The sequence below is a fragment of the Lepisosteus oculatus genome, chromosome 6 (genome assembly GCF_040954835.1).
Source record: "Lepisosteus oculatus isolate fLepOcu1 chromosome 6, fLepOcu1.hap2, whole genome shotgun sequence".
NCBI lineage: Eukaryota > Metazoa > Chordata > Actinopteri > Semionotiformes > Lepisosteidae > Lepisosteus > Lepisosteus oculatus.
In genome coordinates this window covers 55,064,906-55,079,889 of record NC_090701.1, presented here as the reverse complement: position 1 = coordinate 55,079,889, position 14,984 = coordinate 55,064,906, and the positions used below count along the sequence as shown (strand labels likewise).

The window sequence follows — 14,984 nt, the reverse complement described above, 5'->3', positions numbered from 1 at the left end:
TATTCCCTGATTAATTTCAGTTTGTCCTGAAGGGGGTGACAGTTCTGAAGAATGTAAGAAACAGTGAGTTGCTAAAACAAGGATTTTGCTTTGATATGCTACGTGATTTTCAGAAGAGACTGGAAATAGTTTGTGTATGGATTGACCAAACCATAATGAAGGAATATCTGTAAATATATGAATGTTTCCCAGATGTAAAAAATAAACTACTAAACAATTATACATTTTGTATCATTATTATTACTATTACTGTTAATGTGATTGCATGTGGATGAAAAGGTCTGCATTAAAGAGATTCTTTAATGCCTTCACTTATGTGGTAACCGAGTTTCATTTTATTCAGAGATAATCGGTACATTTTCTTTACATTTTGCCTAGTGTTTTTTTTTTCATAGTGGCTAACATCTTTTTGTTCAGGAAAAAAAAAACAGATGTCTAATTCAAATCCAATCTCAGGTTGTTGTTTCTTTTTAAAGTCTTTTGCTTTTAATGTACCATTCTGGAAATAAATGAATATAACCGTAATAATATACATGACCATCCATTTCCAACCACTGCTTCCAATTCACAAGAGCCTATCCCAGCAAGCAACGGTACACCCAGGTCAATATGCCAGTCCATCACAGGGCACACACAGACACAAACACATTCCCATCAGGGTCAACTTTCCCTGAAGCCAGTTAGCCTACAGGTATGTCTTTGGACTGTGGGAGGAAACCCACATAAACACAGGGAGAACACACAAACTATGCAGACATCACCCAGATCCAGAATTGAACGCAGGGCTCCAGTGCTGCAAGTCAAATCTAATCACTGTGACAACAAATGTGCAATATCAATATATAATAAATGATGATAATCTTGTTTTTTATGCTGGACTAAAATATGACATCATATGATAATGTATTGCTATTCAGGCGGCTCTTTCTACCTTGGGACAGTAAAAACTGCAATACCCGACTTGCCCAGAATTCTGTGGTTTGTGAGCAACTTAAATGTACTCTGCATCAGATAACTCCAGTGACCAGTAAAATTTACATTGGACTTTAAAGCTCTCCTATATAAGGCACCCAATGTTACAACATCTTTATAATTATACCGTACTTAGTAGGCTAGATGGACCAAATGATTTCCTTCTGTTGAGTGACAGGTTATCTTAAAGACGTATTATATAAGAAGAGATTACAAATCAGTTCTTAATCTGAGATCTGATGAGTGACTGAGCCTTCTCATGAATAGCACCTCATCTGTGGAACTCACTGCCCAAGTCTAGAAGCAGTAGTAGAAGACATTTTTCAAACTTGCTTAAAGCCCTACGTTTCATCAGTGTGATTTCCAATAATTCATCTGACTCTTTTTTTCAGAGATGATTGCTGTGCTTGTGTACAGTGTTTTGGGATAGTCGCAAAGCTTTCTTATAGACAACGTATTTCGTATTAAGCAAAGCTAAACAAAGAGATGAGGATGACAATGACAGCCTGGAATCTGGCATCTGGGATATAGAGCGGTTGTGTAGACACATAAGATCAGACCCAGAGGCAGAAAAGACCCCTCCATTAAGCATTCTGAATAACAATGACAGGTCAAATCCTAAGAAAGTAAAAAGCAAACACAGACTTCAAAGAGATGTGACGAACAGCGCATATTCACTTGTTAATGACAGAACAACTCTAATACCGAATACCATACAGCCACTGCCCTTCGGCATTTCCCAGAATGCCCAGCGCTCAGCATAAACAATGCTCTTCCGAACTGTAACAACTGCTCACTCTAGAACCATGACCTGGAAACCCATGATCTAGATGGAGGCAAAAGAGCAGCAACAAAAAGATGCGAAATGCAGCCACTGCCAGATGAGCCGAGGAACATTTTCCAGAAACAAGAAGGCAGCTGATCCCATGCACAGCAAACTTTAAGCAATCACCAGGACTCACAACAGACAACACTATTCCACCCCCGCAGTAGTTCCACTTCCTAGAAACCTGGACCTGTGGCCACTGACATGAAGTCTCATTGGCCAGCAGCACAAGTGATGGGAATCATCATAGCACTACAAAAAGGCCAGAAATGAGAGACAGTTTTTGGCCCATCAAGCTTTGTTGGTAGTTAGGAGTTAACTGATGCAGGGATCTTTGAAAGAAGCCAGGATATCGGCTTTGACAACATGGCTGGCGAGCTTGTTCCATACTCCCACCTCCCTTCGGGTAAAGAAGTGCCTCCTGCACACAGATTGAAATGCACTGACAAAGTTTCAACTCATACAGTTTAAAAAAAAGGGCAGTAAACAGTTTTAAAAACACGGCAATTTTTTTCCATGCACTTGCCTTGAGACAGAGCTCATCAAGTACAACCGATATTCATTAGCATTAGAGAGAGCCCTTGATTCTTTAGAGAGCGGAAAAAGCCACCCATATGTAAGTCCAGTATGTTGTCTGGGTGGCCCCACAGAGACAGGAGCATGATGATGATCATGTCATGATGGTGTCCATGACATGAATTCCCTGCCTCCTGAACTATTCCTCCACACATCTGACAGTTCAAATACATGTGCATTGTAGAGTTGAGATTCACTATTGTGTATACACACTTACACAAGTAAAGGAAAGGGAACTGGCACAGCTTCCCAATAGTCACTGGTCTTGTCAGGTAATTTCTCCAAACGCACTGATAAATCTTCTAGATATTAGCCGGTGCAAAATGTCAACAGTTTACTTTTGTTTAACATTCCATTAACTACTTCGTCAACTCACCCCAAAAAGAAAATATTGATTTGGCTGAAGCAATAGATGTCGATGAAATAAAAAACAGAGATTTTGAGAAAGGTGGCCAAATGCAAAGGCGTTGAAGCGACAGAGCCCAATCCCGGTGCACTAGCAATGACGCCAACAAAAGAGGAAGCAAAAAAGGAGGATTTTGTGTTGGAATCTGCATGTGGTTTAAATCAGGCTGAGGATGTCAGCACAACCAGTAATTTCAGCACGAAATGATTTTATTCCCATTAAACCTAGATAAGCCCCTGAAATTTCAGGGAACATTTTTTTTATCCCTTTTAAAACTTTACTTCATGTACTTCAGAAATTACTTTAGAAATTAGATGATCTCGGGCATAAGCAGAAAACATCCTGGCATCCTGTGGCCCACTCTCCGAAAAACGTTTGTTCATGGGCTACTTAAGCACACTTGCTAAGCATGATGAAACTGTGGAAATGCGTTGCTGAAAATTACTTTGCAACATGTTAATGACGGGGAGCATGCAATGAAAAGCTTAGACTGAAACCTGAACCCTCTTGTTTTCGCCGGTAAGAAGAAATTATACAAGTAGGGCCTTCACTGGCAACAACTGCAGCTCTGACAGGCCATTCAGAGAATGACACACCTGGGTGAGACGCACAACAGGACAAAAACACACTGCAGCTCCTTGCTTTGCTTTCCATTTAAAAAAATGCAAGAAAACCCCTTTGTTGCTTTGCGAAGATCCAACAAACGATGCACACTGAGACATCCTAAATCAAGAGGGTGCTTACAAATATAATTTCCTGAAATAGTAAAGAAAAGCTATGGTAGCAGATGTGGCAGGTACAGTACCCTTTACAAGTCCAAGTTATGTTCTTAAGTACTGCAACGTATAGCAAAACGATTTACTGTATAAAGGGGAAATAATATGCATAACAAATAATGTACAGTAATAAGCTTCATATATGTACGTTGCCAATGCATGTACATATAATTATAGCTATCATCCATGAGAAATAGAAAAACAGCAGACAAGTGTGTTATTCTTCCTAGTTTGTAAATGGATCTGCTGAAAAGTAATCCAGGAAGGGCTATCCCTGTCAGCAGCTGCTTGATGGTGGAGGAGGTGTCTTTTCACAGCGAGAATCTCACTAACGCATCGCCGCTCACAAATAGCACATCACGTTATACAAACACATGATTTCCCAGTCATGGCTGAAGGTTTACACAATTACATTGATAAGATGACGCAAGTGCTCTTCAAAATTTACAGCCAGTGAGCAGGACGACGCAGAGGAGTGTGGTGTGACTTCTGCTGTCAACACTACAGCGCCTACAGAAACGCATCCAGGCTGCCCGGCCTACATCACTGACTTGTGGCAATCTGGAAGCAACGTAAGTGAGGATGTGTGTGACATATAATTAATTTACTTTCCTTAATTAATTGCTGACAAATATGTGCAAAATGACAAATTTCAAGGCAACAGATAATGGTGACCCCCTGTAACAGCTTTGAATCAGTCAGCCTCCATCTTCACGTACAGTATGAATAGTAATATACTTTATGTGCAAGGGGTTGTTTTACTGATGCCAGCCTAATTAACTTTACTTAAGCAATTATTTGTTTCATGCACGTCGCTGTGCTGCGCTTGCTATCTCACAAATGGTTAAAAGGAGACATCCGTTGAGGATGCTTTATCCTGACAGTCTGAGCAGCCAGTCTTTGTCTGGAGGTGCTGGTGGCTGGGGGAAAGGGGAGGAGGCCTGAATCTTTTCAGTAGTTAGCAACACCCCGCTGTCAGATAGGCACTCATCAAGGTCAGAGTGCACAAATGAATCCCGTGCCCCCATGATACCATGAACCCCAACACAGCACACATTCACATTCTGCAGGAGGAAACGCATGCAGACTCCAGAGCAATCCAGGGCAATCTGTTCCCAGTCCTGGTCCTGGTGACCCACATGCCTGCCGGTTTCTGTACCAGCCGAGCCCCCAGTTACACAATCAAAGCCAACAGAGCTTCAGCGGTTGTATTTTGCCAGTGAAATAAAATCTCAAATCTTGTGCCGGGAAACAAAAGCTAAATATTTCAGTGAAGTGACTTCTTAGATCAAGTAAGGCTTCACTTATGTACTGAATGTACTGGGCTGGAATTAAAACCAGCAGGACCAGGACTGGGAACCACCAGCACAGGACAAACCACTGGCCCCCCCGACGGGACGCCACTCTGCAACAAGGGGGTGCAGAAAGGGATCCCACAAACGCAGAGGGGGCATACAAACCCCCTAACCACCGTGCCACATCTGCCCCCGATAATGAGTGTCAAGAATAACAATAACAGAGTTTGCATTTTGCACCAGTTAAAGGAAAGCTCTATATTTTCTCAGGATCCCTGCCAAGAACACTAGTATTTGAAGTGAATCGTTTGAGGCCAATGGCATTAAAATAAAACATTTTAAGCATGCTTTTATGTTGTCAGCTTAAAGCAAAAATATGACTTTTCCATCTACCTTGGTTTTCGATACTCGTACCATACAGACCCTTCAGAGTTTTGTTCCTGCTTAGATTAACTTACAGACAGGGCAATTTCTAAAGGAATCCTAAACAAAACCAGCAAGTCTGGTACCATTTCAAGCACCTCTTTCCTGGGGAGTAGTCCTCATCACAGTAGTAAAATCTCTTAAGTGCTATTAAATCATATAAGTATCTTAAAAGACCAATAAGTTAGGAATCTGGGCATACTTATTCCTTTAACGCCACCAGCATCACTCTATACATCACATCTTTTTTGCTCTCAAGGCATTTTGTTTTTAATTGCAAGGCCAAAACATTTACAAACTGATGTAAGCAACACAATCCGGGATACCTACTCTCACTGCTGGTGAAGATAATTATTTAATTTCATCTGCGTTCCTTAAGAATACCATTAACTACAGGTAATTTAAAAAGTTTAGCGATTCACCTGTGTCTGAATGAAAAAAAAATAGTTGATGCTAACCTATATATATATATTTCACAAAATACTGGACTATATAAAATTTTAGCATTATGTTGATTTTTAAATCTTTGAAATATTTCAGGTTTAAGCTTTAAGATACCAATTAAAATTGTGAGACCTTTGGAATAAAAAAATGCAAATCATAGGACTTTTGTCTGTCTTGGGGTGTACTAAATGTTTCAATTCTAAAGATCCAAGTAAAAATATTCTAGGTCTAGGTTTCGGTCAAGCTGAATTAAGTTGTGCAATACACTTTTGTTTCCTCAGCAACAGCTATCTGTTACAGACCTCATCCTCCATACTCCTCTAAAAACAAAATAATGTTTATATTAGGATAATGACGTATTGCAAAAAGACTGTGCATTATTCATCTGAGTACCAAAGTATTTGTACAAAACAATCTTTATTGAAACAAAGTGACCAAAATTTGCCACAAACATTGCACAGTACGAAAGTAAGAAATCACATAATAGGGTGTCTTCTCACATTATTGATGCACAGCGTTATTTAATTTTCATCTAACAGTTTTTAGCGGTGATATAAAAAAGTCTTGAATTCTAACTAGCGTAGTGTTGTATTTCCAGTTCACGCATATGATACAGGTCCCACTAACGTGACACAAGGCACCTTCTAGCGCATATGTTCCCTTAGCAAAGTTACTGGCCATTTCTACTCAGTATCATGGCTCAGATAAATGTGGAACTGCTACAAAAGTAAAGTTTAAATGCCCCCTATCAGTGAGAAAAGCTAACAAATAACTGAACAAAAAATGACCTCTCTTTCAAAAGTAAAAAAACTATACTTATTTATAACACGAAACAAAGAACCTCTTAAACTACAGTAGTGACTAAGCTCATCTTTTATATCAAAAAAAGGTACAAATTAAGACAGGGAAATGACCTTTTTGGCCCTAATGTGCAAATGAACAAGGCAGAAGTATTGCAAACTTGTTTGCAAAAAAAAAAAACACAACTGGAAACGAAGAGTCCCACTGAGACTTGATTTTATAATAACAAACCATTTATGTTCAGGAGACTCCCGTCTCAGAATAAGGGATTGTAAGAAAGCTGCAGTCTGCCTTGTTTTTTGGTCCTCTGTTTACGTAAGAAAATAACAAAAGTAAACAAGGCGTCACAACACTGTCCACCAGGTCCTCCATGTGACTGGATGAGTCCACCGAAATGGAAACGAGCAGGCGTGGTCTCCAAGGTGGCCCGTCAGCGGCGTAGTTCAGTTCGGACCATCCAGTTGACGCTTAAGACACGAGCTGTTTGGCCTGCAGTTCCATCTCCGCTGCCCGTTTCAGTGCAACATCCACCAGCAGCTGAAAGCCACTGAAGTCCTGCGTCAGGTCCGGGGGGGTGGGGGGAGGAGTGTTGAAAAGCCCGCCCTGAGGGCTGGAGTTCCCCTCCAGCGGTCCCGCGCCATGGCACTTGTGCAGGCCTGGAGCCGCCGAGGAATGCAGGTCTGTGGGTCTGTCCGTGCTGATGGCCTGGTAGTAATGCACAGGGCCGCCCTGCACCGCGGTGATCGTAGTGTGGCATATTACTGACGGCCGGGGGAGTGCGGGCCCCGGAGAGGGGCCCTTCGGGGACGGGCTTTTCTTGGCCAGGACAGGATCCATGCTCGAAGGGTGGAAGGACCTCTTGTCCACGCCTTCTGAAACGAGAGACTTGGGGGACAGAGAGCTCTCCGTCGCACCGGCCTCACAAACCTTACTTCCCTTCCGCGAAATGGTGAACTGGTTCGGGTCCTTCCCGTCTTTCCTCAGCATTTCTGGGAGCAGTCTCCGGCGGGCATTGATGAACCAGTTACAGACCTAGAGAGCACAACGTCAGGAGGCCTGGTTTTTACAGAGGTCTTCAAAGCTTTTATTTTTTTTCACGGATACAGCTTTTTTAAACTACTATTGCTGCGGAAAATTAGACACCCGAAATACACAGCTTTTATACAGCACGGACTGTTTAAAACTCACACTTAACTAGATGATCTTTTCCAGATGTAAATCTAAGGGGATAAGCCAGTGCACTTTGACAGAGACACTGAACCACCAATACTTCACATACTGTACAGCAGTTACAGCATTGAAGGAAAATCTTCCCAGTCATCCCAGTGAGGCACGTCTAAATCAGTAAGCGTAATCAAAACCTAATTTTGGACATACTGACCACGGGATATTTAAATACTTCAATCTACTGACAATCACCCTTCTGCTAAATGTCACTACTGTATTTGAATAAGATTTAAATAATTAAACTATTTTTAAAAAAAGATTTAAATAATGAAACTACTATCAACTAGTGGTCTACCTTGTACTATCAGCATATACGGGCAACCAAACCACAGAAATAATGTTCTGTGAGAGAGAGATGTCAGCCCTAGAAACACCAGTAATTTATTAATCCCGTGAGGGAAATTGCAGAAAAAAAGTACCAGGAAGAGTAAAACAGCGCTTTTCCTTTTTTGTGCAGGCAAAAGACAACGTGAGGGGGAGGCTGTAGTCGGCAGGACACATGCACTGACATAAAACAATAAGACTAAATAAGTAAAAAAAAGCCAAAAAAGCTGCACTGTGTGAAATGTAACCATTGAGTTATAATGCTACTTGAACTATCATCTGTAATTATAAATGTGATAAGGTTAAGTACTCAAAGGCCCTACAGTACTTAGGGAAAACAATGTGAAGAGCAACTGTCTTGGTTTAGAATAGATGGCTCAGAAATGCGCAACACTTAACATGCAAATGTCTCTGTCACACTATTGTTCACAAGCAGCAGGGTAATGAAAAGCAGGGGAAATTCCTGTGTGAATACTGTAGCACCTCCCACAGAAAGTGAGTAATTTTCCTTGCTCAACTGACTGTGTAATCTTCAGTGCCAGGCATTACGTCATCTGAATTTGACTTTATCACACTGTTTACATATCAAGCCACTTTTCTGCTCTGCAGCCAAAGGACTGGGTAACATACAGTTTTGTTTCTTTTTTGAAAAGTGGAAGGTTTGTGAACTTCTAGACATGGCTTTATCACAAAAACACAGAATGACAGCTCTGTCAACACAAGTCAACTGTGTGTTCCTGAAAGCCAGTGAGCAAACAGGCACATTTTAGGTACCTTTCAAGAGCATGCCTGAGTCACATGCACGCTTATTCACACAGCTTTTAAAAAGGCACGACAGAAATTAAAGCGACAATACAGTGCCATCGAGTTACTCCAACATTTTGGAAAAACTGAATATCACTCTGTAAGCGAGTCTTACTTGTAGTGTTGAGAGGCGTGTCTGCTTGGAGAGAAGTGCTTTCTCTTGTTCTGACGGATAGGCATTGTAGCGGTGCTCATACAGCCACTCCCTCAGGATCTGCACCGACTCTTTGGGAAGATTCCCCCGTCTCTTCCTCTTCCCGCTCCCCGTGCTGGAGGACAAGTCCAGCGGAGCGTCCATGCTGTCCTCGTCCTCCGTCTCGCTGCCGGACAGCGATGGCATGGCTGTGAAAATAAGGCACGGAGCTCAGTTCGCTCTGCGGGCCTGAGACAGGCCAACGGCTGATCCCCCCCCAAAAAAAAACAAAAACCTGCTCAAAATCCACAGTCACTGTCCTCAAGCTACGTTGAGAGACAAGGTGAGAGGGAATCACACGCTCCAGTGCGACGAGGTGTCAAGTGAAAACCTGCCCAAACAGACGCAGAACACGCCTCCATTTCTGGCAGACGCACAACACTTCAGGAAGCCCGTCTCAGGGCTTCAGGGCCAAAACCACTGGGACAGGTCCTTCGATGGAAAAAAATCGTCCTAATTTGTGCAGGAAAATACCAAGTGGCCGTGTGTAGTGGGACAGCAATGTGAGTGCACTTCACTGGTGAACCAGGTGGGGCTGCACACAGGTGGAGGTGGAGCAGAGACCCCATTACCTGTAAAGCGCTTTGAGCGGAGTGTCCAGAAAAGCGCTACATAAGCATAAGCAATTATTATTATTTTTACTATGTGTTAAGTCAATACAAATACAAATGCAAGCAGTTATTGTTGTAAAGAGACTTGAATTGATCAATTACATGGGAATTGTTTTGGGTTTTTTTTTGGGGGGGTGGGGGTTGCTAAAGCTTCTTCAGAAATTCACTTGTTGTGTGTTGAATGTGCTTTAACTCATTTTCGAAACACAAGAGAGGGACAAGATTGACAAATTAACCAGGTTGCCAAGGCCTCTACACAAAGCTTATAGGCCTAGAAGGTTCAAAACCGCAGAACAGACAGTTGTCCGAAACCTTAAATCTCACCCTCCCCTCAGAACTTCCTCTTACAGCTAAGAGAACATACAGTAATTTCTGAAAGTCCCAACAAATACAGAGATGCCAAGACGGCATGCAAAGTTCTAATCAAATTCCAAAGAGCAGCTATATAAATGTGCTCTGAATCCTTTATCCTGTCAGGCAACTTTCTCTGACAGCTGTTACAACTGTGTAATTAACTCTTTGCAACCCAATTTCCCAAACGCCTCCCATAATGTCGAAGCAGGCGACGTTAGCCTTTGGTAAACAAATAAATCCACCAAAAACACATTACAAAACATTAAAAGGAGAGGAAGCTGCTTTAAACTTTTACTCCATTAAGGAACATAGATGTTCACTCACATCTTTAAACAGAAAATGTCTGAGACACACGTGGCATGTTTTCAATGAAGTCATGTCGAGGTTTGTCAAATTGTAATTCATGAAAGGACACATCGCTAAGAGGCCAACCTAAAAACCGTCTGACTACTCCGGATTAATGAGTAATTTTATAGCTGTGTCGCTGTCAATGGTTCGATGACGTTATCTTTAAAATTGGGGTAGAAAACGAGACAAGCACCGCAAAGTATGCAGCCATGACGTAAAACGTTTTTAATTAATATAGACGAAAATCACTAAATCAGTGGATGTTTTTGTTTTGTAAAGATTATTCCCTGGTTAACACACGTTTCAGGATTTATGTTTCTAGCGTCAAATCTGTTTTTCTTTTCTTAAAAGAAAACTTCACGCTTCTTGAAGACCTGTTGCAGGACTTAACAAAAGAATCTCAGTCTCCGTCCGCGTCCTGTGCAATTCAATCTGTGCTATTTCACACTTTCCAACCGCACATTTTGAAAAATAAAATACCCAGGTTTTACCGGGGAAAAATGCTACGGGGGAAATACATCGAGTCCTGATTTTATTTTTTAAGTCGTTTGCAACACGGGTGAAAAACAAAAGGAAAAAGGCTGATCCGAAACTAGTTCTATTGTGTGCTCAGTAACACGAGGTTGAAGAATGTCTAAGCCCAGCCTGAGGCAGGAAGGAAGACAAACAGTAACTTGATAAAGGAGGTCAGGTTATAACGTTTTGTTACCAGACGCTGAGCTAGACACAAGTTACACGAGTCTGCACGTTTCCAAATCTAATATTAAACAAAAAACCCGAAAGAAAGTTAAAAGATGTAACCACTGCACTGACCGTGTACGTATAAGTGCAGTCGAGTGTGAATAAGTGAAAAGTTAAAAAAAGAGACTGCGTAATAAAGCTAGCGTTTCGAGCACACGGAAACTACCAACTTTAACTGCGTTTCTCTTATTAAACGCGTACTTTTGAAGCCGTCGAAATTCATTCTTTTTTTTAATTTAACAGATAAAAGTCGACCCGTCTCAAACTAAGTTGTAAACGAAAACAGCATGCCTCACGAAGTCCTATTTGTTTTACAAAAATCTTGGGGGTTTTTATCCTACGTGCTAAGTGAATTTAAATAAATTTGAACACGTTTAGTCCGTTGTATTACTTCAGTTTACGTTAGCGTAAAAAACAAGGCGAACAAGGAAACCAAACAATTTTGACAGCCCGCCAGCACATGGAAAAAACATGTTTTGTCTGGAGCGGAAAAAAATGGCACACACGCCTCGAACATCATACAAAGCCTTTTTCAAAATGTAAAGTGCAGGTCTGGGTTACACAACATCTACGTATAACAATATTACTAAATTGGGTTTTGAAAAACCAACAGTTTGCGAGCGTGACACGTACCTTTTTTTGCTTTCATCCTGGTCCACAATTTCCTTTCACGTTACAACAGAAATGCAGATACGAGAGTTTTATATTCCAAAGTCGCAGTTCGTCTTTTCCAGTTAAACCACACCGAAAATCCAGAGAGCGAAATCGTTTTTGCGCTGGTTTCTTGAGGTCTTAAATGTCTCTCCGGCGTGCTCATTTGTTGCAAACAAAACACATTGTCGAAGTACCTGAAATCTCCAGTTACCCTCGGCTTCGCTTCTTGCTCAATGTGTGTTTGATCATTAAACAGGGTGACAGCTATCTTTGACAGCTGCGTGACTCAACGCTGTAAGGTCCACCCACCAGCGCGAAAGAAAAAAAAATCTGACATCAGCATGCTAAACCCAGTGAAATGAAAACTTATTTTCTCCAACTCAGCTTGTACGTTAAGGACAATCAGCTACTCTAATTGAAAAGGAGTATATTACGAAGAAGGTGGCTGCTTGCTGAAAGAGAAATTAAATAATATTTTACAGAAGCCGAGGTAATGTTTAATCGGTCTTTTTAAAAGGTTAAACACATGATTAATGACAAGAAATTGACTCAGTGAAGCGGTATTATTTGTTGTAAAGACAGTAGTAGTGCCTGTGGTATTTAATCTTAAGACTCTGTAGTATTTCCACATTTTTAAGTGTAGTTGTAGCTGTAATAGGCCCATTTTATTTTTTTCTTTTCAATAAATGTTTGAACCTCAGACTAATGCTAGGTATGTATTTCTAAAATACATTTCATCTTATTTCTTTGACACAAAACCTAATCTTTTCTGTATGCATCATTCATCTGTCGTATAACCTTATATAATAAGAAATATACAAAAGTATCCAGTTACTGGTAACTTTCTAGGGCTAAGCAAAGACCAGCGTCATTGATTAACATATCTGCTTCGTCTAGCACATCTGTAGAGGTCTATAGATTGTGCATCATGTGAAAGAGAGAGTAAGGTTTATTTAGTTTTTAGATAACATGAACTATTTCTCAGTTAAACATGAATTTCTGCAGAAAGGTAATTACGCAGTGATGCAGGAACTACCTGAATATTCAATATCCTTAAGGTGCTGTGTATGGATTTTGTTGCCATGTAATAAAAAGAACTTTGCTGCTCTGGAATCAGATCAAGGCAGGGTAGCAGCAAACATCATCGCCTTAGTGAAAGGTAGTGATAGGTTAAGGAAAATGAACATCTTGAGTCTCAAACAGAGGACACTACGAAATGACCTGATATTTTAAAAATCCTAGAAAGTATTAGGCTCGTCTCTAAAAAGTAAGGAGAGATCGTTGAATTTATGAATTTCCATTTTTCCTCCCCTCTGAGGAAGTTAGACACAGACATCTGATACTCATGTTAAAGTTGCCCATTTCTGTTACTTCAGCTTGTGTGCTTGTGTGGGCTGTGTGCAGCTCAGGTGTGGCAGACCCGTGCATTAACATGTTAATTGCAAGGTTCACATTCCAGTCATCTGCTGCTGTGGTTGGACTGTGTACACCACTGCTTTGATATTCAAACACCTTTCAAGACAGGGCCATTGAAGCTGACAGACCCCTGAAAGAATAGGTGTAACTCTCATTTGATTGCACTAGTCTGACCAGCGAATATTTAAAGAACCTGAGAGTGGTGACTAACAAGATGGGGCCATTTGGCGCAGCAAGCTCATGTGGTTTTTCAGTAGATAAATGATCCAAGGATGTCATCCAGCCATTTGTTGAAAGAAGCCAGGGTATTGGCTTCAATAGCATAGTTGGGCAGCCTGGTCCTTACTCCCACCTCCCTTTGTGTAAAGTTATCAGGTGTAAATGCACTTCTCTGTAGCTTACACTTTTGTCTTCTGCTTTATGTTGACTCTGAAGACACCCAGTGGGTTGACTTTATCACTGCCCTTGAAGATGTGAATACTTAAATTGCCTTCCCTGCTTCCCCTCTGTTCAAGATGAAAAAGGTTCAATGCTTTTAAACTGTCAGTGTAGAAGATTCCTTTTAACCACAGGAATGTTTCTCATTGCTCTTCTGTTGACTGACTCAAGAGAAGAAATATCTGTTTTTGTATCTTGGTGACCAAATTTACACACAGTATTTTCAAAGAGGTCTTACTAAGGCACTCTACATTTTCAACATAACATTAGCGGATTTGAATTTTACAAATTTAACTCAACAGTGTATTCCTTTTGATTGTTTCCCCACAATGTCTAAAAGATGAAAACAAAGTGTCTACATAAATACCGGAGTCTTTGTCATAAGTAGCCTACAACACCTGCAAGAAAGAACTGAAACCAGACTGAAGATTTATTGTTTAGACATCAAACAGTATTCTGTGCTCTACATGGTAAGGAAAGGCTTTCTGAGCTGTGCCCTCTACCATCAGAGATACAGAGACACTCTGGTTGTTCAAATAAGAGCACTCTTCACAAAGTGTTGGATTTGTATAAAGAATGTGATGGATGGCAAGAAAAAGTCTGGGAAGGGACACAATTTTGTCCTCAAGGTTATAACTTTGAAAAGACTTCTAAAGACCAGTGTATTTGCCCCTATCGGTCTATTGGTCCCAAACTGCATCCTAGCCTCTGAAGGAGAGACAGCTTGAATCCCATCTTAAGAGTGAGTCATTGCACGAAACCGTTTACATTATAGTGCAGCAAATGCAAATGAAGGTGGGAAAGCTATCTCCTGATGCAAGTTGCCTGTGGATATTTCAGTTTCAGGGGGGGAAATGAAGTGCTTGAACCCAGATGGAAGCCCCATTATTGTTTCTATTAATTCCATCAACCTGAGAAAGGTATGACATGAAAGATGAGCTTCTTCTGTGCACAATGCAAGGCACTGTTGAAAATCCAGTATTCTGATAAGTGACAGAGTGACTATTCACTGCTACAATTTCAGGTATAGCCCCCAAAACTCAGAGGATTGTGAGCAGACATGCCACATTTGTATATCTTGAAAGCAGTGAGGGAATGCACAAATGTATTATATCTTGCTTTGTTTTTTTTTTTGTTGGGAGTCTAGCTGAGATTTGCTAACAGTGAAAGGAAAACTAAGCTAAGATGCAGTGAAAGCAAACCACTAGTTTGATATTTATGCCCTCTGAAAAGATTTGATGTGTTAGACACTGAAAAATGTTAAGCTTCCACAGCAGGGCTCTGGAAGAACAAAACAACTTCTGTCATGTTATTCATGATGATAGAAGAAACATTTGAAACTTTAGAGGCAGAAC

The 14,984-nt window shown here is 40.9% G+C and overlaps 1 protein-coding gene across 1 annotated transcript; it reads right to left on the bottom strand.

Annotated features, from left to right (window-relative positions):
- Positions 1–6,116: 6,116 nt before the first annotated feature.
- tgif1 (TGFB-induced factor homeobox 1) lies at positions 6,117–12,046 on the bottom strand. Its single transcript, XM_006633880.3, has 3 exons — positions 11,755–12,046; positions 8,990–9,216; positions 6,117–7,551 (listed from the first exon to the last, which is right to left on the bottom strand). Exons 1-3 carry the CDS (start codon positions 11,768–11,770, stop codon positions 6,988–6,990), a joined length of 807 nt encoding a protein of 268 aa, XP_006633943.2. The 5' UTR covers positions 11,771–12,046; the 3' UTR covers positions 6,117–6,987.
- Positions 12,047–14,984: the final 2,938 nt, after the last annotated feature.

Bases quoted from the DNA above. Each gene is read 5' to 3' on its own strand.
- tgif1 (XM_006633880.3), bottom strand. The intron at 7,552-8,989 runs GTAAGACTCGCT...TGTGCTCTCTAG, and splicing joins CACGCCTCTCAACACTACAA to GTCTGTAACTGGTTCATCAA.